Below are 26487 nucleotides of genomic sequence, written 5' to 3' on the forward strand. Positions count from 1 at the left end.
CTCCACCAAGCAGCTGGAAAATATCTTTTTTGGAAAAGAAACCAAACCAGACTGCATAAAACTAGAATATGTATTTAATTTCTTTTTTTCCCACTCAATTGAATTTTTGAGATTCTACAAATTCAGATTCGCAGAACTCTTCTCAACCTTTTGCTGAACCCCAGTGTGGTTATGGTGTCTTTGTCCCCAACCTCTTTACCTGCTTAGCTTTCACCTTTTTGGTATGCTCCACTGGCATTTTCAGCATCCATCTACCTTCCATGTGCCCCATGCTCTCTGACCTGGTAGCTGCTATATATAAACTTTGTCTCAATTCCTTCAGTACATCCCATATACTATGCTTTTCTAAAGCATCTCTTCTTCCTTATCTACCCATACAGAATAATTTCCCCTTCAAAGATTACACCCCCCACCTTCAAGTCTTTTTCCAAGGCTCTCTTTACAGCTTCTGCTTTCTAACTTGCTGCCTTATGCTTATATTTACATGCTTTTCTCACTTGTCTTCATGCAGTCTTCTGATTCTTTCCCTGTGAAGGACTTACTAATTCATTACTCTTCTCTGAAACTGCTTATTAAAACACTGATCTTCCCAGAAGTTTCTTTACCCTTTTCTCTCTGAAGAAAATGGTATCTAGGGAGGGATGCTTGTTTTAAGATGTTTATGCTGCTTCCACAGTGTTAATGTGTGCAAGCAGTTAATTATTTTAAAATAACATCTGCTTTGAGATAGGGACAGTCTTTCTTCTTGCTTTCTGTCAAATGTATCCAGAGATTCCACTAAATTCACTAGGAACCCTTTCAAAGCTCCTTTCTGAGGGGACCCACATCCAGCTCCCAATATCCCAGAAGACACTTGTGCAGGCTTTCCAGAGCACTAAGAGGGAGCAAATTTACCACAACTATGCATACAGAATACAATTCTGAATGCAGAATTCAAAGCAGAGAAACAGATAATCTGGGTGCCAAAACCAAACATGCACTTTTGGATGTTACCCAGTTTCTGAAATGTTCCTACTAAAAATCTGAACAAGAAGAATATTCCTCATTAAAGAAACCAAGTTAGGAAGCTCCTAGAACATGAGGAAAGGCACCAGCACTGTGAAGAAAACACAACCCTTCTGAACCAGCCCTATTTTCCAGAGGACACAAATAAATTTCCTAGCAGTTTGTACTCACAGCCTAGTCTGAAGGAAAAGAGAACACTTTGGTACCAACATATGAAGCAGAAGCATTACTAACTTTCCTGCTTTTCACATGATGGAAAATTCAGTTCAGGATTTCTGGATGTATTTCCATGACTACAACTGAATACAAATGTTTTTCAAGAACATTACATATTCTTGAAAATCTTACTATGGTTCTTCCATACTTCCAGAAATCTTTAGACCTGCAGAAAAAAAAATCTCGCCTCCAGTATTCCCACCAATGCACACTACATTTTGCAATGAGAATAATAAAAAAGGGTGCATTCCAGCTTTCTATGGATGTGTTTCATTATGAAATGATAGATGGTAAGCATCTAGTGGTCTCCAGAAATAGCTTTTCATTTTTACAAATATGTAATAGGTAGCACAGGTCAGGTGCACGACTGACCCATCATGACAAGATATTTCACCAACTTCTTTTGCAGTTTGATAGTTTTCTTCCTCTGCACTGACATTCCCCTCTGTAATGTCAGCAGTGTGCAAGAGTCCATCTCCTCTCATATGGCACCAGTGTTGTGACCCACTGCCCTAGTAGAATTTCCAATCAAACCAGACTGAAAGAATTTACTAGAAGGGCTATTAAGTATGTGCCTCATGAGGAAGCCTATTTGGTCAATGTTTGCAACTCTGGTGAGAATACCAGCAATTCCTCTTTGTCTTAGTCAATGAACAGAGGGTAAAGTTCTAGGTAGCCTAGTACAGCTGCTCTCCAGTGTTTTCGTAGTTCCTCAGACACCGGTCTGATCTAGAATAAACAACTTTAAGTACTTCTTTCTGGTGGTGAGAAAAGAGGAATGAAGAAAGTTTAGGTGAAGTCACAGCTACCCATACACATTACTAAAGCAGAAAAATCAGCTTTCAAATATGTGATTATTTTTATCATGAAAAATTCACATTCTCTTTTGCCTTCTATCTCAGGCAGTCACGTGCCTTCTAGATTAAAAAAGATTAAAAGATAAAACCATATTCACAGCACTACTGAATCAGAGTGGCAGGATCTTGATTTTGCAATGACTCACACAGTGAGTCTACATTCTTCCAAAACAGGTATCCTTACAGGTACTTGAATAAAAAATAATTTCAGACAAAATAGTTATTAACTTTGGAGGAGAATTCAGAGACAGCCAAATTCTAGCATGACCCAGAGCTGTCTAGTAACTGATGCAGATAATGAATGATGCAATGTCTAAGTTACCACTATGGAAGTTGCAGACCAACTTGACTTAAAAGAATTTAAATCATCCCTTCTCCTCCAAATACAACTGCTTAATGCTGGTACTGGGATCCAGAAGCATTGGAACCTGGAAAATCAGAGGTCAGATCACTGGCCACAACCAAAAAAGCCATTAAATTGTCAAAACACCTTCTTCCCAGCAAAGCAGAGCAGAAACACACTGTGACACCTTGATTCTTTTGGAGACAGTTATTGCTCCACATGCCATGTCACACGGGTTAAGAACCAGGTGATCCACTTTCACCACTTTCTGGATTTTGAAACTTTAGATTTTGATTTTACCATGTTGTATTTAAAATCTGCATGTAACCCTCCCTGGCATACAATGCATTACCAGTCTCTGCTTTGTGCAAGCAGTATATCGAGGGATAAACCAGTCTGAAATCAGAAACACATCCTGCTACAAGCACAAGATATTTATGCAAGTAAATACACTATATTAATCACTATTACTATCTTACACTGGCTAAGGAAATATTTGTTCTGCATAGCAAAAATATTCTACCTACTGAAAGGATGAAATATGAATTATCTCACCTCTAGGACAATATCAGCTGCATCATGAAGACATAAGATCAAGGTTCCCACTCGTGTCAAATTGGTTACATATGAGAAGGTAATCAGGGTGACTGTTACAATGTGATGTGTAAACATGATTCCAAAATCCTAGAACAGCAGAAGCAAGGAAAATACACACAAAAAAAATAAAATATGAAGCAAACACTGATATTCTGTACTCATATACAAAACTGGATGGGTGTTTCTTAAATCCAGCATTATATTTAAGCTAGAAAAATATCTACTATATAAGTGCATTATATACCCTGCTCTGTATATCATTTAGATTGAATAAAATAATCATTGTATGTTAAACAAATGCAAAAAACCTAATTGAAAGCTAGGCAATGACCACAATTCTCAGTTCATAGTAATTTAACCTAATAAAGTAAACATTTACAGTTGAAGTTACTTTGAAAAGGCATATGTACATGCAAATCTAATTCCACCACACTTTTTATGCACCAAGTAACATATGATTATAACAATATGCATAACCAAGTGCTAAATAATGCACCATTTAGAAGAAAGAATATAGCTACAAGGGAAGACTAAACACATTTCCAGTGCACTAGAACAACAGGCACCTGCCAAGGAAAACAGAGAATCCCAGATCTGGGCTTTAATTTGTTTGTTTCAAATCAAGGTGCTTTGTCTTCACACTGTAACAGGGCCAGAAAAGTCTTTAAATGAGCTGGTGCATCTCTTCCTAATTGGTTCTAACCCCCTGTCTCCCAAATGATGCAGGTTAGCTGGTCTCCAGATCAGTAATTTTGAGTTATTTGGCCAGAAAGTAACTGTTACTATTGAAAAATCTGGGAGCCCTGAAGCTCCCAGAAGTAACATCACATCCCAGGTATTTGCCACAGGGCAGATAAAGCAGAGGGAATAACCTGCCTGCCTGAAGTAGGCTCCCAGACTGATTAATGAGAGAACAGGACCTGCAGAGATGAAACTCTTCTCAGCAAGGCACCAAGTCAGTAAAAAAGTCTTGTTGGAATTTGCAGAACTACCTGTACAGTTTTGAGAAAGCAATATAAAAAACCTTAAGAAAAGATCAGAGGCAATATTTAACTGGGGAGTTTCTTTATGCACCAGATGCAAAGTTTGTACCACAACTCCCAGAGGACCTAGTGGCTCACGCAGAGTGCTGTCAGAAAGGAGAGTGATCCAGGCAGTCAATAGGAGCAGCTCCTTCAGGCAGCCTGCTCACCAAGTGTATTGGGGGGTGGAATTTGGCTTTCTGATAGCTTTTGTGGGCCAGTCCTGCTGAGTTGTGGTAGTCTTCAGCTGAGTGACCCACAACAGAGAAACCAAAACTGTGTTTTTAGAGGGCCAGCACCTGGTTGCAAAGGAACTGAAGGTACCTGTATCGGGCAGGAGGGCCCTATTGAGAGTGCCATGAGCTCCAGCTAACACAGGGGCAGCTCTGGAAAAGCATCAGCTCCAGCCCCTCACTGCACTGTCTCTTCAGTACTGAGATGTATAACTGCACAGTGTTCCCACAGCTCTCTGGGAATGTAGCAGGCACTGCTGTTTTTAAGGACGTGCAGTGCCATTGCCTCTCAGTACCAGCATGTGCCTTCCCTGCAATGGACACCTGGAGTCCATGGAAAAACCTGCAGATTGAGCAGTCTAACTAACTGAAGAGGGACACGACCTGCCCCCAGCCTACCACTTCTGTTTAATGCTATCAGGTGCTACAAGATCCTGTTTCCTACTCTTCAGTAGGCACTGCCAGTACCTCCAACATAAAACTGAAGAAGGGTAGGAGGGCAGGGAGGGGGAGAAAAGATAAAAAGACTAAATGCAGAGACTCATAAGACAGTTTAGTATGCACTCAACATTTCTTAATCAGATTATCTGGCCCCCAGAAGCATGGAACACAATAAAATACATTCACCAGTCATATCAAGCTATTGCTTTAAATCCATTTCCTTCAAGCAGACAGAATAAAAAGACAATTAAAGGCTGTCTCCCCTTCTGAGTGTCCTAGGGAAAACAAGGGTAGGGCATCTCAGTCATTTCAGTAACTACAAACCCACACATGGTGACCATTTCACCATTTCACTATAATAAAACCAGTAAAGCACCTACCTTACTCCATGGGATTAGAAGTAAGCCACAATGGCCATACTGCAGCCTAGCTCTTCACCTCCTTCATCTGCATATACTATGGCACTGTTCTAAATTTTCCTTCCAAAAGCATTTATGTTAGCACATAGGCAGTCCTAATGGGGCAAAAAGTCAAGTAGAAAATCTCCTCTATTTTCACAGCTGACACATTCATGTTCTACAAACACTGGATTTCTAGTCCCTCTTGGATATTCTTCAAGGCATTCCTGACAATATGGATTATTCCTAAGCAATCCTAATGTTCTCAGGCAGAAGTCTTCTGCATTTTTGCATGAGTCTTAAAGAAATGCTGTCTGGGGAACTCCTTCTGTAATGATGTTTCTTAAAAGGGACAGTTACTTGACTCTGCCACCTCTGAAACAGCTGGACTGACCTATGGAAAACTATTGGAAAAAAGTAGCAATTATATGAATAAGACTGCTTCGTTATTGGGAATATTTCTTTCCTGTTTGTGACATTTCTTTAAGTCATTAATTAATACTATTTTCTGAAGATGTCACCTGTTGGATTTTAGTTATACACAAGGGTAATCAACACATAGATACCAAGTGGTATCTGTGTTCCCAGCTTACTCAGTACTTCCAGTACTTTCACCCATATATAGTGGAAGAGCAGCTGTACAAGAATAGGCTTTTTAATTTTGGTGCGTTTTTTTTTTTTTTAGTTAATGTATTTCAAATCATATGTATGTTTGTGGAAGATGTATTTATTTACAGAAGATCCATAGCCTCCAGCTGTAACTGCTGGAAGATGTCGTGTGCCTATGTTAAGAAAATCTGTGGCTAAGAATAGGAGAAAGAACATGTTCTAGACACCATCAGTGGGAAGAACATAGAGCAGACAGCAGAGAAACCCCATGGGTCTCAAGCTGTAGACAAGCCCCCAGCATTTAATTGATGCCTCTGCCACTCACATTTGTTTAACGTGTCACACTCACTGACTGAACTGCCAAGGGGCAATAGAGCATTAGTGCCACTGAAGGGCAAAATATCATCTTCATGGCTAGTATTACAGATCAGCAAGGAAAGGGAAAAGTCTGCAAAACATATGCAATCCAAACTGCTTCCACTGAAACAAAAGAAATCAATTCTGTGTGTCTTTCTTTACCATGAAAAGTCTATTTGAAGAAAGAAATCTAGTATTCATATTTAGCAAAATATAGTGTAAATTTTCTAGAATCAAAATTCGGTATTCAAGAAAATTAGAAGCTACAGATAATTTTATTCTTGGAATGAGTGAACTGTAATTTAAAATAAAAAAAAAAAAAGTAAAACATGGAAGCTCTAGGAATTGCCAAATGCTTGGAAATAAAAGGTATGAATATACAGAAAGGTCTCCTAGACCTTCTACAAGCCTGTTAAAACACTGAATAGAAATTTTATACGTTCCTTTAAATGCACCTGTCAAATATTTTTCTATTAAACAATACATCAGATATCCAGAAATCATGTAAATAAGCCTCACTGCTTTTAAGTTTCATTGGGTGCTTGTGAACCTAACCAACTTCCATATTTTTTCCCCAGTGTTTTACAAAACAGGAGCATGGGAAGCTGGAAAAATATGATAAAACACCAATTCATACTAGGTTTCAATCTTTGAAAATGAACACCCTTAAGGAAGAATATCATTACAGCAACCTAGTAGATATTTATGAAGCTAAAAGCATGCCATTAATAAAACTGCAGAAGTTGATACACACAGTTCACTAACTTAATGCCAATAATAGGCTTGTGCAACAGCCTAGTTTGCTCATGCCTCCAGTCAGGCAAAGACAATCAGGTGGAATTTGTAACACCTAGATAAAGATAAACAAGTATTTGAAAGTCAAGAAACCCCTGGAATTTTTCTTTGAAGTCATCAGTTTGCTATCAGGGAAGAATAAAATGGTGATGGAAAACAGCAGGTACATTTCTCTTGATCTACAGTAAGTAAAAGACCAGTGCTGGAGTTAGGCCAGTGCTGAGGGCTGCTGCTTCCAGCAAGGACACACTGCACCTCTCCTTCAGACAAACCCACGTCCTTCAGACAAACATGAAAAAAAGCACTTGGAAAAAATCACTTGTCTGAATTCCTGCAGTGCACAAGACTGCCTGGGCACTTCTGACTATCCCAGAATGCAACACAGCCACAGCTGCTGAATTTAAAGTATCTAAAACAATAACCAAGATTTAGATAAAAATATTCCTTTCACTGTAACACAGAAACATCAATAACTTACTCAGGTTGAGAACTGTTAATCTTCTCCATACACGCCAATTGTGAAATATTACAATAACATCCAATACTAGCTGGCAAATTTCCTGCTTCCTGTTAAACAGATCCATAGTTCATATGACACCATTCCATACATTGCATATTGGGTGCATTACAAGGTTGCCATGTTCTTTTAAACTAATCCTTCTTTTAAAAGAAAACTACAGTAGTGTTGCAAGAACCAGTGTCTCTGTCAAGCCTGTACTCCTTTTTGTCAACTATTAAGTCTCTAGTACTAACATTTTTCAACTCAGTGGGTTTCCTTGGCAGCTTGCACTCTGAACAATTTTATTGTGTGACACCAGGGCACAGCTGCATTTCTCCAGTCTGATCTTCCTCATTTTCAATTTTGCTTACACTCCAAAAAGAGCTGTGTACACAGTCCAAGCCAGTGAGTGACCTAATAGGTTATTTATAAATACGGCATCTCCACTGTTCCCTGCATGGTGCTGATAGTGCAAGCCTTTTGACTTGCAATCATTGCACTGCAGATGTTGTGCTCCTGCTCTCTGCTGGACATTGAACGCTCTCAGATACAGCAGGTGCTTGGGACACTCCTTGGACCTGGTGCTCTAGGTTCAAGCATCGCAAAGCTGTGGCTGGGGTGTTACTTGGCTGTTAGTGAGTTGGCGATCCACTTCCCACCTCCACATCCCATCCTATTTCCATAGCAGATTGCCCTAAAGTTTTTCTGATAACAACTCATTTATATATAACTAAGAAATAGTCTTGGCCCCTGCAGCTGAATATACTAGCCAATATTAATCATGATTTAAATTCATCTCCTCTATCATACAGCTCCCTTGAGCATTGTTTCTCTCTGTCTTGGTTTGTGAAACAGGGAAGTTATACTCATTTCAGGCTCATGATTCATAGAATGTTTAACATCTACAGACAATGAAAGCAAAGGATTTATATGCATTCATCATAAATTGGTTGTTTTATTTACAATTTGTTCTCCAATAGGGATTTAAATTTTGTGGATGCTTTCTTGAGATTTCTACTTCTGGAATAATCTGGAAATCCAAATAATAGATGAGTGCATTTCTATATAGGTAGCTCTAGCATAGGACTCCCAGGAATACTCTCTGGTTCTAAATGACAGGTAAGTTTATTCAGGTCATACTGCATCCTTCATTTACTCTTTTCAGAGTTATACTCCTGCTAAAATTCTAATAAACAGGAATTTTTCCATTAGCATTTCCATAGCCTACAATCATTTATTTAAATGACAGCTAGAAAAAGCACATAAGGATATCATAAAATCCTTTCAAATGTTTAAAAAAATTAATTTTGAAACATTAAAACCTCTGCAAGAATAGCTCAACAGACTGTTATTACCGAGTAACTGCTGTGCTGCTTGTTCTGCTATGGACTAGTGTTCTCCTCGGAGGAGAGAACTTGGAATATGGAACAGGTTGCACCTAATTCTGGAAGAAGATTTCTATTTGGACAGAGTCTTGTTTTTTGTCATTAACAACCTTCTAATTGCAATGCTCAACTACATGACTGTAAGGGTAAAAAATAAATATAATATCACTTTTTAATATTAAATGTTTTTGCTGTCCTTTTGTAGAAAAAACTGAAAGCCCTCATAGATCTTATCTCACAAAGTGATACTGTGAATTTATGAGGCAGTCTTGCCCTTTTCTTGGTATTTCATTTTTTAACTCTTAGAAGAAACAGTACATCTACCAGATACTACCTGTTCAATTCCATTCAAGTCACTGCATGAAAACAGGTTATTTTGGCTTCTGCCATTTGCACTTCAGTATCTTCTCCAGGCCCTTCTTTCCATGTGCAGAAAAACCTCACATTATAGTAACAAGGAACTGAGCAAGACAATCCCAGTTCCTCAGTGATTAGTATCTGCAAGAGTTGAACACTAGAAAGAACTGTATTTCCAGTTCACTGCACATGTAATACAGTGCTCAAGTAAAGAATGATATGTTAAAGCTTAAAGCTTTCAGTGTTTTTAGTATCATTGCTCTTACCTTTCTTTTGACATCAATGAATTGAGAAAACATTAAGGACCAGTAGAATGACAATTCGACTATGTAGTAGTAATGAAGGTCAGGCATCAGTGGCTGAAAGATGGAGATGAGAAAAGGTTAACAGAGTCTGACATTATAGGCAGCTGTGGTCTATAGGAGACATGCTTAATCACAGGGGATTATTGAATTATACATACATACTTTTTACCCTATGTGAAAAAAATTATGATGGTTGCCTCTTTCAAACTTTGATGGCTTTGGAAAAATAAAGCTCCCCAACACACTCTCTGCTAAAGTTTTAGCCCTGACAATACTGTAATACCAAAAATGATGATATTGTCCATTTGGAACCCAGAGAAAACTAGATTCTGAGTAATCCTAAATCCATTTTGAAATCTTACTTGAAACATCTTGCTGGATATCAGTAATGGGGGCTTAAAGCATAGCAAAGAACAATGTTAGAGTAGACTAGAAAAAAAAGTAATGCTAGCATATAATCTCATCTGCTCATGATGAAAATGTGGGCTTTGAGCAGGATTCTTTAGAAATACTTACTTTTGAATAGTTTAACCATTTTCTGGGGACATATTAATGTTTGGAAAGAAGAAAATAAAATAAATTTATTCAAGCATCTTGTCTGATACACAACATGGTTACAGAGTTGTTTCAATGTAAAAGAAATAAAAATAATAATGTGCAACCAAAACCAACCCAGGGTAATTTCAAAGAAGGTACGTGGTGACACACATACTCTTTGACCCTCAGCCTAAGAGAGCCAGTCCAAGGAGCTACTCTAATTTCCATGCAAGTGTGCCTTTTTGCTCCACAATAGTCACATCTTCCATGGCAGTGATAGACAGGGACACTGGCAAAGGAGAAGCTCCTGAGGGCATCTACCAAGGGATTAGATAAATCATCTCTAGAGCAGTTTGCACTGCCACAACTATGTACCCAAGCAGGCTATGAGCTGTTTCCATTGGCAAGAGGTATTTTGGCTGCACCTTTTATTCCCATTCCTTTTCACAAAGAAGTTCTCTGCAGCTGAAAGCCAGTCCTTGGACTCCCAGGAAATGCTCTACGGGTGTTTAATACAGACATATGCTTATGCTTTATGAAAAATGTAACTCAAAATTCATCCTTTAAAGCCATTTCTTTGGCCAATATAAGCTTTTTCTGGGTTAGAGAGATTGCCAACAGACTTTTAATTACATGTTATTAAAAAAAGGGAAAGAAAATAAGAGCTTGCAACAAACTGCAACTATTATACCCGTTATTGCAAGGGAACTCACTGGGGAAAATTTTTACTAAAAAATGAAGATTTTCAGCTGCTTTATGAACAACAGCATTAGTATTTCTAAAGCCATACATAGTGATAGTGTAGGGCAATTCTAAAGACATCACAGATTCCTTCTTGGATCAACAGTGTGTTTAACTTAGTTCAAATGTTAAGCTCCAGTTCTCCATTGACTTAACCTCAGTAGTGCTTACGGCTGTGCTGTCACCCAAATGATCCATTTGACTGTATCTACAGTAAAGTCCAGCTGGATTTCTGCAATGCATTATTGAGTAATTTACAAAGGAGTTGTAGCAAACAAAATACTATAAATTTTATATAGTTATGGAAAAAAGCCAACAGAACAAATTGAAAACCAAGTACTTAGCCCTGATTAGCACACAGTAGACATTTTTATCTTCAAGACAATGATTTTCATAATGACTTTGACAATTTGATTTATGTTGGACCCTCGCCACTACAAGAATGATATTAGCTACAGTAATTGTAGCTCCCATAGTCTAAAAGTTGCATCCAATGTTCTAAATGACGGTTCTTCTGGTAAGTCTGGTAAATGTATATTCTTCAATCAGTATGCTTTGTGGTCTTTTGTTTTCAGTCAACCTCTTACTGCATGTAATAACACAAAGAAAGCAGGAAATGGGGCTGAGAGGCACCTGTGACTGTAACTATATCAATCTAAGAAACAATCATACCTACAGTTTCTGAGGGATTACGTTTCAGCACTTCCCCCATTCAATTTCTGCTGCTGCTTCCCTATGTTGTTCGGTTCACCCTCCAGTCTCTGGGTGGAATTCAAGTCATTATCTCTTCTGATGCTACAATGACCAAATTCCTTCAACCTTTCTTGGATCAAGATTTCTGCTGAACTGTCTCCACTGAACTATTTCCAACAGAGACACGACCTTCAAGAACAGTAACATCCAAACACAGTTCTGTTCAGTCTGTCAAGGGCTGTTGATTCCTGTGTCCTTTGGACAGTACTCTTCTTCACACTTTCTAGTCAGGCAATTGTTTTTTTTCCTCTTCCCTGCACTTTAGGGAAGAAAAAAAAAAAAAAAAAGAAAAAGAAAAGGAAAAAAAAAAAGGAAAATATACCCTACACAGGTTAAATTCCTTCAACTGCAAACTCTTCTCTGGAGCTTTTGGTATTTAAAGTGTGGAATTCAGGTGTGACAGCTATGTTCATCTTTCCCATCTTGAACTCAAGCAAGATGGGAAGAATTTAGCAATGCTCTGAAATTCTGAGTAGCCAATTCACACAAACATACTGTCACAAAGCTCCACCATAATAAAAACAGAGCTCTGCAGAAGTGTCATGCTTGTTTTTAGACAGCACTCTAACTTTTACCTGATATGGATACCCGCTCCAGCACTGCCTGGTGTTCCAGAGCCAGGGTGTCTGAAAGAAAGAAAAAGCAAAACAAAGGTCTGTACAAACCACTTTGTGCTATGTTAAGTGTATATATTTAATACTAACTATGGACAAAAATATAAGAACAGCTTAGAATTTGCATTTTTTGATGTAGGCTCTGAAAACCGAATAGAACAAAGAGACTTCACATAGTTTCACAGCATGAATACTTTAAAGAAGATTTCTTGCATGTGTCATTATATATAGGCAGTCTTCCATACAGGATCCATCCTTCATCTTTACATAGCCTTATCTGCTCTACATTTGAGCATAAAGGAGACAGATCATCATTAGCAAGTCTCCTGGATTAAGGCAGTACACAGCACACACAGCATTAAATGCTTCCCCGAGATCACAGTTTTTCAAATAAATCCTCACAGCCTGAGAGAAGTCATGGTCTTGTTTTCACCATCAAGTGGAGCAACTCAGTGCAGGCAAACCACGACACCAAACTCATCCAAAATACAATGAGTGAGCTTCAAAGCAAGAAAACGGGCGCTAGGCAGAATGTTAAAGCCCCAGGCTGAGAATCAGGCTAGGTAGGAAGGATTTTTGAATATGCCCTTTAATGAAAAAGAAGATAAAATAAAATTTTCACACCCATACCCTCAGTGCTCCTGAAATGGCAAAGAGTAATTCCTAGAGCAACCTGAAAGGTATACCAACATTTGAAGTAACACCTCCTAGGGCTTCCAATAGACCTCTCAAGGATGCTGTAAGAATGATTAAAGTCCATCCAAGCTTATCCTTCCCACCATTAGAAATAACCTCTTCATGGAACCAATTAATTGGTTCAAACATCTCCACAGTATTTACTGTGCTATACAAGTAAATGAAATGAATTCCCCTCATTTCATGCAATGAAAAAGTCTTTGGAAACAGCCACACCGCCAGACAATATAAAGAATCTAAAATATTTCTGTCTGACAGCTGCCTAAATTAGATCCACACAAATATTCTAGGATAATTCATCGTTTTAGCCAGGTTTGAAAAGCTGTAACTGTCTTTCATATCATATTCAACAAAAGATAAGAGATGCTTCCTACCCAATTATTTTGCTGACTAAATTACAGGTCCTAGCCAAAAAATGCATATTTTTCTCTTTCAAATATTATGACATCTTAACATTTCTTCATAGAGATGCTTGCTGCAGGAGCTACAGATACAGAGGTTTATGTGCCATTAAAATGCTGATTGCTAAATAAAATGGGCCTCACTTGATGAGCCTATCAAAAAGCCCTGAAGGGTATCATTACTGACAAATAATGTAATGTATGCATTAAGCCTCAAAGACCAATGCAGCAGAACATATGCCCCTTCTGAGCCACACAGGACTCAGAAAGCCATGCTGCCATCTCAGAAAAAATGCTTCTGAGTAGCTGTTTGGAAACCTAATGGATCCTCCGTGGGCAAGAGCACTTAAAATAGCAGGGGTCCTACACCACCTTCTTCCCTTCTTTCCTCCCCAGTCTCCTATCCCCTTGACTTGCCTTGGCATCTCTGAGTTGCTCTTTACAGCTTTAGCAGAAGGGCACTTTGGTTATGTGAAGAGGTAGAGGAAGGGCTTGGTTTAAGTACAGCCTTCCTCTCTGACCTTCACAAAAAAGCAATCAATATCTACATGTAAAACATGGTCATAGCTGGACCAAGAACCATCTTATTTACTCCTCTGTGAACCTCGCAACCGTGGAATACTTTGTAGACGTTTCAGTAGGAAGCAACAATCTTAATTAAAAAAGCTCACACAGTCTGCAGTATGAGACCTAGACTCATTAGTCAAGGGTGGATAAATCATAAGGGACCTAAGATCGACATTCCAGGGCTCAAGTGAGGCCTGAGTATGCTCATAGGATACATCTGCAAACTTCCTCACAACAGGCAAATTCACCATGAAGCAGAGCACAGCTCTGCCAGAAAGCCCCATGATGGATGAAAAGAAAAGGTCAGTGACTTGGCTCCACAACAGATCCATTTTGGATGAACATAAAAGCATGCCTTCTGTTTTTGCTGCCTGCTGAATACCCAGTTTTCATTTTACTTCTTATTCTTGGTATAATGTCTAAGGAAGAGAGGTACACAAGGGGATTGGAAAAGAGAGGAAATGCAAAGATCCTGATAACAAAAAGGTCCTCCCCCCTTAAGCTGGAAACAGAATACTAAAACCTTCAGTACCAAATATGCCAGACACAGAGTACCAGCCCTACAATGCTAACATCCTGTCTTATGGAACATAAGAGGTCACATGAAAACTGAAGCTTTACCACACTTAGGTGCAGTGCCAAATGAATGCAATATCAGTGGCAGAGGATGTAAACAGTTGTTCAATCTGTTGAGATTACAGAATTAAGGAACAAAGCACCATAATTCCCTTACAGGAATATATGTTAAAAATGCCATCAAATCTCTCTCCAACTCTGTGATTAAATAGAGTAATTTTAAAGAATTCTTCCAGAAATAAAACTTCTCTTGAGACAAGGGAATAACTGAGGATTTTGTAAAAAACATAAATAGAAAACCAAAAAAAAACCCCTTCCAAAATTATCTCTGATGTTTGCATGCTTAGCGAGAAGCCTTGGGATGTTTTGTGTCCATTGCCTCATTCACTTACTTCTAGAGTAATCATCTAATTAGGCTCCTGGCTTCCAGAAAGCACTAAGAAGTGAAAATCTCCAGGTCTTGCTCAAAATGCTGCTAGTATCTAGTATGTGGAAGGTCAGTTTTGATAGTAAATGGGGAGGGGGGGGGGGGGGGGGGGAGCAGTACAATAAAAGCCTTCACATTTTTAAGTATCACAGAAAGTTGTTATGCACCTGATTTAGTCATGACCATGGTGTAGCTTCCTAAAGAGGTTCTTCCAAAATTCTTAGGTAAGAAAAATCTTCCGACTTTTCCGTCAAATAAAGAAATCTGGCTGCTGTTTTTACCAGAATCCAACATGTAAAAATTCAGGAACATCATGACAAAATCTCCACTTTCACTAGAGCAAGTTTATGTTAAAAACACATTTCAAATCAAAATAAGATCTCCTTCGTCTAAAAAAAGAGATTTAAAGTTTCTATTGAAATTAGGGAGCTTTTGAACCTGCAGAACAAAACCAGCACAATACAAAGCATTCACTGTGTACATGTTCACTACACTGCCAAGATTTTTATCTGGCTTGGTTAATGTGTTTGAATACAATTTTGTATCATTTGTCTCTGACAGTTACAAGCAATATTAAGTGGAACGGAAATTAGCCCTATTAATTACAGTCAAGATAATATATACTTCTAGCACAGCTCTACTGATGTCATTTTCTGGGGGCTGATATAGGCAAAGATGCCAAAGATGTCTCATTCAGCATTTGTACCTACATTCATCAAGTTACAGCAGGTCCTTGCTCTTCACAGAAACAAGTGGTACAAAGTAAGGCCGGAAGATTTCCTCTTCATTACCGTTCACTTAGCCCCAAATACACTGTGTGCAATTTGCTCTTGCCCCAGGAGCAAACACTGACTGTCTGATACACGTGTACAGTGCATGACACAGCCATAGCCTTTTCCTCAACAGCAGCTGCCTTCTCCCAGTGCAGGCAGAACAGCAGCTCCTGCTCACATGGACAGACCCCTTGGTGTATCCTGAGCTTCACACCTCATCTACTCAGGAGTGCAACTGCAACAGCAGAGGAGGAGAGCACCCCAGCTTTCTGTTCACTGCAAAATACAGTAACATTTTAGCACTTTTCAGGCATTTTTTATTATCCAGGAACTGAAACTGATAGCCTTTTAGTCAACAGCACCTTCCATAACATTAGCAGAAGGAGAATTATTCATAATTAACAGGTTTTTGGAGTGTTGGGTAGTAGTTTTTTTTGTGAGGTTTTGTTTTATTGGTTTTGTGCATTTCTACTTGTTTGAATTAAATAGTATCTCAATGCTCACTTTTCTCCAGTTATGGCTAGGGATTACAGCAATTTTTTTTTCTTTTTCAATGTATTAATAAACATTTCTCTTGCACATCACTTAGTTGAATAAGCTCTTTCTTAAAGGTAAATTGCATTGCTCAATTTATTTTATTTTTCCTGCAACGCCTGCATCCTCTTGACATGGTATGCTGGATGCCTGCTGACATTAGAAAGAAAGTTAGATTACCAGGCAACACAAAAAGCATCCTTCCTTAATTTCCTCTGCCAGGGGCTCTATGTTCTACTATCAAAATTATGGCAAACCTAAGAGATTTTCATTAACTTAGTCTCTCAGATACAAATTCCGCAATGATCTTGGGCCTCCTTCCCCATCTTCTCACTTGGCTCAGTGAAGATCAGCCTAACTGTAGACTACTGCAGCCTTTCACTCTTAAGGAGCATATATTTCCATGAAAATGTTTGCTTCTGCATATAATGTACAAACAAATACATTATTTTTCCTCTTAACTACAGAAAAACTCCTTGGTATTAATTATTGTAAAACAAGACACCATTTTAAAAGTTACAGAAAATGACCTTTTTCTTTTCCACAATATTTTGCAGCTTTTTTCTCTCTAGCAGAAAAAAAATTAAATTCTTCCTCATTATTATTGATTTTCAGAAAATTCATAAAGCAACAACCAGAACTTTCTGAGTCAGCTTTTCAAAGCTCCTGTCATCGTCCACTAAGTCTGCCTGGCCTCCAAGGACTTCAGACTTATGATTCCAGTCTTGGAAACTCTCTGATTTTCTAGAAACATTTGCTTTTTCCTACTATCCTCGAAAAACTGCCTGGAATATAGTAACATCGGTGCTACTATTGTATTCGTTTTGCTACTAAAGAATTTCTCATTCTGAAGTTTCACTAATTTAAAAAACACATCAGACAGTTTCCAGTCTCTACTGGCCATGCACAGCAGGCTCTGAGGGCACAACCTTAGCAGCCAATGATGCCAAGAACACAGGCTGAACTGTGCAATAAACTGACACATTGCAAGCACCATTGCAAGTCACCTACACATCAAAATGATGTATGCTTCCCTCCATCCACCCAGTTCTGACAAATCACCATGCTGGGAACAAGGACAACTGAGCAAAACAACAAAATCCATGGCTACTATTTTGCATCATTTTGTGCATGTTCCTCCTTCCAGTGACTGCTAATTTGGTTTAGGATGCAGTTGCTTCTAACACCAGGAATAGAATTTTCATAAATCCTTCACATATCCAAGCAGTCATTGGTATTTCCTGGCATAGCTAGCTACAGAAGTGAAGACAATATGACACATTGTCAATGAACCTCCTGAGGTTCTCTTCTCATATATTGTGACTAAGCAAGCTGTTTTAAGTTTCTGCAGAACTGGGGTTTTTTTCTCTAGAGTTTAGTGCTTTGTGTCTGTAAGAAAAATGGTTTTAGGGGCAAAAATGTTTCTGCAATGAAGAGTGCTCAATCTTTCCTCTCAGAAATCTGCAATGTTGACTTCCAAATACAATTAAAAATTATACTACTGCTAATGGGAAACCATAAAATATGGAAGAACTTATAAAGGCCAAGATTAATAATAATCACTGGAAGATGCACTTGACATTCAAATGTATATATATGTGTGCTCAAGAAAAGGTTTTAGAAAAAAATACAAATTCAAGTTTTGATGTATTTACATAAAGTGATATTTGGAAAGGCAGAGTAAACTCCACATACACATTCACTTTTCTCTTTAAAAACACTATTTAGAGAGATCTGGAGCTTATGTCTTGTGTTGATAAAAGTTTACTTTCAACTTACAGCTTACGTGGAAAACAAAGCTGGCTAAAGGAACCGATAAGTAGAATCTGGAAGGGTCCTAATATTGATTTAAGGCAATGCACTGAAGAACTGAAGAACACACCAGAGAAACTGGTGACTCTAGCATCTCCTCCTCCTCCTCTCCCAGACAGCTACCAGTCCCCTTACAAAGCCCACACATCAAAATATTTGCTCTCTTGTGTACCTTCTTCCTCTGACACTTGCTCTGCTAGATGCTTTGTAGTAAACAAAACTGGTATAAACTTTTGCCTTCATGTGCCATAGCAACAGTTTCAAGGTCTGTTTGGTCATGAGCAAGTTGAGTGGCCAGTAGTGCTAGGACATTTTAGAGCAGCTGGACGTTTACATAAATATTACAGGAGCTAGACTAAAGTTCCCAGGAGTACTATTCAATGTATTTTGTAGTTTCTCAATCTACACTGTAAGAATTTTGCATAAAATGTAGTGGACACATTCACCCGAGCACTCCAGATGCCTGATATCCCTTTGATGGAGCAAAGCAGATGTACACCCATTAGCTTTACAGCTGCCTTCTATTTTTGATCACAATGCCAGACCACATCAATTAGCCTAGCATTTGCATCTAAGAGGATATTTATGGATTTACTTTATTTAAAAAGACAACATATAACTGCACGCCTGGAATTAATTTGTTAAGAGAGACTACTGAAGTTTACACTTAGATAACCTTACCTTTGTAGGAAGGAGACCTGCATAAAATTATACCTTTAAGAGACCAGGAAAAATCCCAAGAGCAAATAGTTAAAAAAAATAAAATAAAATAGGTCACTTCAACCCTTACTGATCATTGCAGAGTAGCATGATTTCAGACTACTCCTACAGGATGCAGCCTCAATGAAGTTCCGGGGTTTCCAGTGCTCTGATACTATGGTTACTCAAAGGCATATGGGAAAGTGGTTAATAATTAAACTCATCATTACATATCTGCTTTCTATAATTATGGTCCTGTCCGTGGCTGCTCTGCCGGAACAGTGCATGTGTCTGATTCTGCCAGCCACTGCCTTCCAATACCATATGTTGGTGGCATTTGCCAGATTCATTGTACTCCTGATGCTGCATTTTTTAAATCCTTAGGCAGCTGCTTTTCTTTGCAGGATTCACCATGGTTTGCTTCACTGACATACAGCCATTCTACCACTGCATACAGTCCACAAAGGGGGACAGAGACAATTTTTAATAATGAGAGCAACTCTATACTGAGGTAAGCACCAAGATAAAATTTCATGCCTAGACTAAGATTGTGGTATTTATGAACCCTACACTGCCTACTGGAAAAACACTGTATAGAGAAAAGCCAAAGAAAAGCCCCGATTGATGTGTTTTGCTGTATTTCCATATAAGCACATTGTAGCAAGATCTCAAAATCATCCCTGACAGTCTGAAAATCAGAAAGTTACTGCAACTGCAGAATTTTTAATAGAAAATACAGCTTTTCTCAGGGCAAATAGTTACCCCTAGAGAGGCAAGAATATGTTTGCATCACCTGGTGCCATTATGGGCAGGTGGTGAAGAAGACCTTTCATTAGTGAACTCCCCACTCTCAAGTACTGCCACTAAAACCCCGGCAGAAGGGTTGTGCTTCTCAGCACAGACGCCACCAAGTCCCACCTGATGACTGAGAGAGCAGAACTCCTTCAGACATGTTGCTGGAACAGGCAGGCCAAAAGCCACACCAGTGTGTGGTCACTAGACAGAAACCCATTTCTAAGCACTTTGGTCACTGAGAACACCTAGAAGGAAGCATAACCCTAAGCAACAACGAGTAAGGACAGACTGAAGTAGCTTCTTTCCCTTCCACTGCTGCAACTACTGCATTTTTTTCAGGTGCATATATACTGCATCAGGGCAATTCACCCATGGGGCTGCAGATGCCATTATAACTGACAGAATCACAGAAAATGTTGAGTTGGAAGGAACCCATCAAGGATCATCAAGTCCAACTCCTGGCCCTGCAGAGAACACCCCAAGAATCACACTTCTTGGTGTATGTAATAATGCCACAAGTACTAAATGAAAAAATCCCAGTGAGAGAATCTCTCTCATATTGCATTTTCCTCCAACAGAAAGACAGGAGGAGGAAATGTTAATTTGAATATAAAAACACAGTTTGCAAGGAATTTTTTCCTGCTCAGTTCTGAGTCAGTGACCATAATAACATTTCCTTCTCTAAAGCAATGAAGACAGCCAAAATAATTTCCCAAAATGTCTAAACCTACATAAAATGTTACATTCATGCTCCCTCTGTTTTTCACCTTCCCCTCCTGCTGAGGAAGTGCAGACACAAGTCTTCTGTTGCTTCCATTTGTCATCTGCTGGTGAATCTATTCTGACATAACTTGCAGTTTTCTGCAATTGATCTATTAAAACAACTAGCACTAAGACTGACTGGTAGGGATGAGAACTGGGGAACTATCATAAACTGCAAATGATTTTGTTTCATAAATTGCAAATTTGTACTAAGTTTTAGTATAAAACCATAAACAGTAAATTTGTGCCACAGCAAAAAACCTAAAGTAACTGGGCAAGAGAAAAAAAACTTTCTCTTCCTCACCTTCTTGAGCCTACAATTCTTGGGGATAGGACAAAAATCCCTGTTGAAACTCCTTAAGTTACCTGTGAGTAACAGCAGTTAAAAATTAGAAGCAAAATTCTGAATTAGAGTTAAATTTACAGCAGTACTTCCCCATGCTAACCTGGCATTGTTTAACAGCCAGTGGCCAAGAGCATCAGTAGGCAGAAGAAATGAGAAAGCTCTGAGAGGTTTGACAGAGTAACCTTAGAAACGAATATAACAGGAAAAACCCCAAGAGATCATCGATAATGTATTTATATATTGCCAAGATTTTTTCCTCTACTAGTTAAAATGAAGCAGTTTAATGACTTGAATTATTTATGGTATAAAAATACATATTGTTCTACAGATTTTACTAATTTAACTGAGAATATAGCTATCCTCCTCCAATTCATTCCCTCATTAGTGAGTTCAACTGAACATGGCCAATGCAAAGCACTAGTTACTTTAGTAATAACCTGGTTTTATATCCAAACATGTAGTCTTTGCTCAGGTTTAATTAGCTGTGAAAAATAGGACCGCTTCATTAATTTGAATAGAAAAACATGAAAAGCTCATGGCAATAGAGTGCTGAGCTAATGCTTTGCTACAGGTATGAATAAGCCACCTTAGTTTATAGATGAATTAAAACTATTTTTATCATAAAATTGCCCAAATCTAACACTTTGTGAAGTATTTCCTCTAGCTCTGCCATTTTTATGATGTGACCCTGAAAAAATTTCAGTGTTTCAGAAAGCTGAGCTGCCAAGAAAATGAATACTGTGCTGGAGGCAAAATTAGCAACCAATCCACAGGGGAACATGAGGTGTGGCAGCTCCTCCCTCCCTCCTTCACTGCCCTGAACGACAGCGTAATGCACACACAGCGGAGATGCTGTATATGGCTCAGTACCAGCTTAACTTGCCAAATTTACACAGCATTAATAGCCAAATTACATAGCATTTACTTACTACTCTGATGTTAATAAATACCCCCAGCTGGATTCAAAACAGATAAAGTGAAATTCAATTCTAGATGTATTTTTTAATTTAGTAAGTTGCTTTTCCTTCCCATGATTATGTAAAATTTGTCACCATTGTCTACATTTGAAAGTCCTGTTGCCATCAGTGTCCTATTACTGAATTGGATACCATTGATATTCTCATTTTGCTTTTTCTTTCAAAAACCTTCAGCTTCCTTTCAGCTACAAATAAATTCTGCCAGCTTGCTCAGCTTTGTCCTCTTTTGCCTGATCCAGTTATTATCTTAACTTCCAACAGCTTACACAGTGAATTACTTCCTATGCTGACTCGCCTTCTCTTACAAAGCCTCATTGTCCAAAATGCATTCATTTTCCTTGTTGATGTACACAGAGGTGCTGTGGTCATTTAAAACTAAGTTTCTCCAGTGGCTTTGATCTTTCTCACAGCATGACTCATGATCTACATCTCAAGCATCCAAAACACTCTATTAATCTCTCCTAAATGCCCTCAACAATGTTTATGCCCTTTTGAAAATACATCTGAAACAAATTCCTTTTCCATGAGATGGCATCTAACTGTGATCTTCCTGTAAACCTTTTCCACTAGTGACACTTATTTAAAAATGTAACATGGCATTTCCCCTTTCTCACAATAGCATTCTTCAAAAGACCCTGGAACATGGGTATTCCTTTTTGCTCACTCAGTGAATTAGAAATTGTTTTATTTATCACCTAATGTTCAGCCCTGCTTTCACGGAAAGGAAAAAGATTATAATTTGATTTTAATATCCAAAATTATTTTAACTTAAAATTTTTTATCACTTACAGAAACTCAGCAATTGTTTTTACGAGTAAAAAATAAAAAAGGTAATAAAACTCCCCGGAGAATCCAAATCAATTTTAAAGCAAGCACAATCTGCCAAAGGCGGGCTTCATTTCCTCCCTTAGTGGCCTATGTATCACATTATCCCTCTGTTAATAGCACAGTAAAATATCAAATATCAGCATAGTGTTAAAAGGGCTTCACAGTGGCCTCTGGCATTCTTCATTTAAATGGGAACATTTATCCAGCATTGGGCAAATAAGCTCTCTGAACAAAAGGAATTACAAGGCTTCAGTAACAGATAATATAAAAACCTTTCAGGAAGAACGTGGGAAGGAAACATCACAACAGATGCAGACTAGAGCAGAAAAAGTGCCCAACAGAATGCTTGCTTCAATTGATTCAAGAATAAAGGAGAACACCAAGGGCTCTGAAGCTGCTTCCCAGCTTTTGCCATGGTGTTGTTTTCTAGGGTCAGTTCTGATTGAAACCAAGGTGGTAAATATTTTTCTAACTCATGCTTTGGTATCTCAGCATTAAAACCAGAAAAAAATTAGCCAGCTTTAAGGAGTGTTATTCTGCGAATCAGACGATCAGACATAATCCAAACAGCGATACGAATTTTCCCAAGATGCTGCATTTTTTTCTATTGTTCTGTTCCACAAAATATCCAGCAGCATTAGTTTAATGAAAAAGTAGATGCAGCAGGTATGGCAGGAGAAGATGGAAACAATAACTGAAATACTGACTATTCTGATGGAGGTAATTTTTTCAGCTCCAAATGATGTAACCTGCAATGTGTTCTACGAATAGCTTTCCAATAGCTGAGGAACATTTATGACAAAATCAAGTCTGTCTTATTGCTACAAAGACTGAAAACTGTCTAGACCACTGAATATTTTGAATTCAGCAATTTAATTTTATGAAGTAGCTGTGCATAACAATCAGTTTCTCTGTCTAAAGTTAACAGTCTCAATAATTGGTGACCTGTAATACAGATACAATGTCGATAACCAGCCACCACTTTATTGACAAGTTAATTTTTTGTATTTCAAATTAAGGTGGTCTGACTTCAGGCTCTAAAATTCTGCAGTACAAGCAATCTGAAATGGCATTTACAAACCTACACTACTCTCTCTGGGCTGTAACAGGTGCATGTATTGCTGCTGCTATTTTATTCCAAAAACATGCAAAGAATAAGCCAACTCAGCTGAGCAGCAGAATGCAACATTCTCTCTCACAAAAAAGCATGAGGCCAGTTTCTCTCTACGTGCACACAGAAACTGTGGGCCACTAACAGAACATCTGCTGTCACTCAGAAACTCGCTGGCTCAGTGGTTAGTGCATGCATGAAGATAAGCACCTTAATTTCTTCATTTGAAACATTCTACAGTTTCAAGAAAGAGGAACTTTCATAAAAGAAGTGCAGCTCTACCTGTCAGGGCTTTTTTCCCTTCATATTACCCTGGTATTTTCTATTGGCCTTCCATACATTTATGTCCCTTGAGTAGGCTTTTGGAGTCAAATTTACACTTCAACGTGTTCTTTTGCAAGCTACATGTACCACTAGAAATTGTAACTACCCACCAGACAGTTCTCAGTTCTTCAGTAGGGGATGACTCATTAGGAAGGACACTCAATCAGCTGCATACATACAGAAGCTTGTTGCACCCAGCATTTTTTAAATATAGCCACAGCATGCTTGTATCATCTGTGTTACTTCAGCACTAAATTTGAAAAATAGCAAGATTTGTTTATCCAGGCAGATGATTCTTTTCCCAGTAGAATACCTACATGCAACTTCAGGTTTCCAAGTCTCAGTACAGACTTCAGAAGACTCACAGAAAATTCATCCTTTTCTGTGAGTTTGTAATTCTCATGGGCAATTAAAGGAAGGAAATTAAATGTGAAAAGTCTATATATGTCACCTGGAAGCTTTGCTTCCATATGCTTGTAAAGATTTTTCATTTTACAGCATTGTACAGGCACTGCTTAGCACCAAGGATGAGTAAGCAAGAAACAAGCCAATCCTGAACTTGTTGCACTGTTTCTTTACCACCAAAGATAATGATATTTTTTTCTATTTAATTGGAGCACAGCCAGACCATTAACTCTTAATGAGCAAAGCCACCATTATTTAACTACAAATATTACCGAGGAAAACAAAAACACTATCTCATTTCTATGTTAATGATAAGCAAAGCATTCAGTTTAATGCCACTGGAACTTAATGTCTTGTTGATGTCACTACTGGTGTGGTGCTCTGCAAAGAAGTGTTTTTGTAGACATGCAAATAAAACAAATGGTAAAGCTAAAAAATCTCAGTTTCACTCAGAAAGGGAAGAATTTGCATATACATGTTCAAGGTGGAAATATAATTGGTTACTTATCTTTTATGCTTCAAATATTAGTGATTTATAAAGAACAAAGAACGCTGTAGTAAATTCTGGCTTCAGTCCTTCAGTGCAAAAAAAAAAATCTCACTCAGAAGTCTGAAAACTAAGATGGGATGGTCACATCTAGCATTTGCCATTTTACCAAGAATGGAGGCAATGAGGATTAGGTGGGAAGGTGAATACTTCACATTAAATCATTTTGTGGGCCACCCACCCACTCTGCAGTCACAAATAATTTAAAACTGTTCTAGAAAACAGTGAAGACTGGAGCTGGCAGCTAGTAACAAAGAAAGCTTCATCTTCTCTTTCAAAGTTGGTACCTTGGTCCATTTTCCTCACACAGAAGAATACTCATTACCGAATCTGCTCTAGGAAAAATTATTTGAGGTAGAAGGTGGACAACTTGAACCCTTAACCTACAATTACACTGATTCTCTCTTCTCATAAAGTAACAGAAATGACACAGGTAATTTCAAATCCTGATTACGATGACCTATTTCATCCCCTCAGTGCATTAGCCATCACACGGCAGGGCATGCTCTGAAACACACAGTGCTACGGGATCAAGCCACCATGCGACATGTTAATGGATGAAGTACACATAAAATGTAAGTGCTCAAGGAGGCAGAGGGAGAATGCAATTGCATGCTGCTCTGGCCCACACTTCCTCTGGGACTGACTACTGCTAAACAGCTGTGAACAGCTCTGATGTGCCCTCCCTACACAGACACATCATTATTCTTGCTCTCAACAAGTTGTCTTGCACCTGCAATAGCCTCAAGAACCACAGATATAAAAAATATTAGTACAACCTCTTTTACTTAAAAAGTACTTAAAAAGTACTTAAAAAACGTCTCTTAAAAAGAGACATTCAGGATACATTCTCTTGTGTCAAATTTTTGACCAAAACAAAGATCATGTGAACACACTGAGTGCACATGTTCCCCTAATTTCACGTCCTAGAATTACAGAAATACGGCCTGTCTTGCAAGAATCTCTGAGAACTAGTCACACTGTAAAAAGAGTTTGCACCATAAATCCATATTATTCTCTACTGCAGGGTTAACAGACCTATGTCAGAGTGCTTTCAATACTCTTTTTAAATCACCTGAAACATAGCATTGATGGGCAACTCCACAGAAACTTCTTCCCACAGTACATTAGACAAAGAATAGGCAAAAAAGGTTTGTTTGGTTTTTTTTCTAAAAACTAATCCATTTTGTTTGTTAGTAAAAAAGTAACCTTCGTCAGAGGCATTTAAGCAAGGATGATGGTAAAATTTGGATTAATACTTTGGTACGCCTTACTGCCAGCTTAATGCATATAATAAAACATAATCAAGTGAACTAGGCATGTTGCTACACCATTTTCTTTTAAAACCCCATTAAATATTGATTAAGAATTTATATTCCTTACCAATACTAGTAGCAAAGCATTTTATGAATGCAAATTAAATTTTAATTTTCACTCCTCATGAACATTAGACTTTATTCCTGTGCTCTACATTATACCTGCACAAAACTTCAAGTGTGTGATTTGTTATGAAAGCATAATAATATAAGTGCCTACCTTTTTCAGGAACCGTACTCCATAGGTAAATATATAAAGGTAAAATGTAAATCTCCACCTGCAAAAGGTACAAGAGATTAACTCTAGGATACCAGGTTTACATATTTTACAGTTCAACACATGATTTCTTATTTCACCACCAAACCACCACACCCTGGTTACATTAACAGAAGTTGAAGCAAAAGTTAGTCTGGTTTTCTACTTTTGTTATTAAGCATTGTGCTCATTTATCTGCTTTTCCTGGCCTCTCATTAGCTCTCTGAAAATACTTGCTAATTTTATCTAAACAGGAGAAAAAATCCTCACG

The 26487-nt window shown here is 38.2% G+C and overlaps 1 protein-coding gene across 2 annotated transcripts in view; it reads right to left on the reverse strand.

The window, feature by feature from the left end:
* Positions 1–26487, reverse strand: part of CERS6 (ceramide synthase 6) — a 100073-nt gene that overhangs the window by 23372 nt on the left and 50214 nt on the right. For both annotated transcript variants that reach the window (XM_015634272.3, XM_015634271.3), the window contains exons 4-7: positions 26181–26238; positions 12026–12076; positions 9381–9473; positions 2977–3105 (exon numbers count right to left, since the gene is read on the reverse strand). In XM_015634272.3, coding sequence (XP_015489758.1) covers positions 2977–3105; positions 9381–9473; positions 12026–12076; positions 26181–26238 — 331 coding nt within the window. The remainder of the gene's footprint in view (positions 1–2976; positions 3106–9380; positions 9474–12025; positions 12077–26180; positions 26239–26487) is intronic.

Source organism: Parus major, chromosome 7 (assembly GCF_001522545.3).
Source record: "Parus major isolate Abel chromosome 7, Parus_major1.1, whole genome shotgun sequence".
Taxonomy (NCBI): domain Eukaryota; kingdom Metazoa; phylum Chordata; class Aves; order Passeriformes; family Paridae; genus Parus; species Parus major.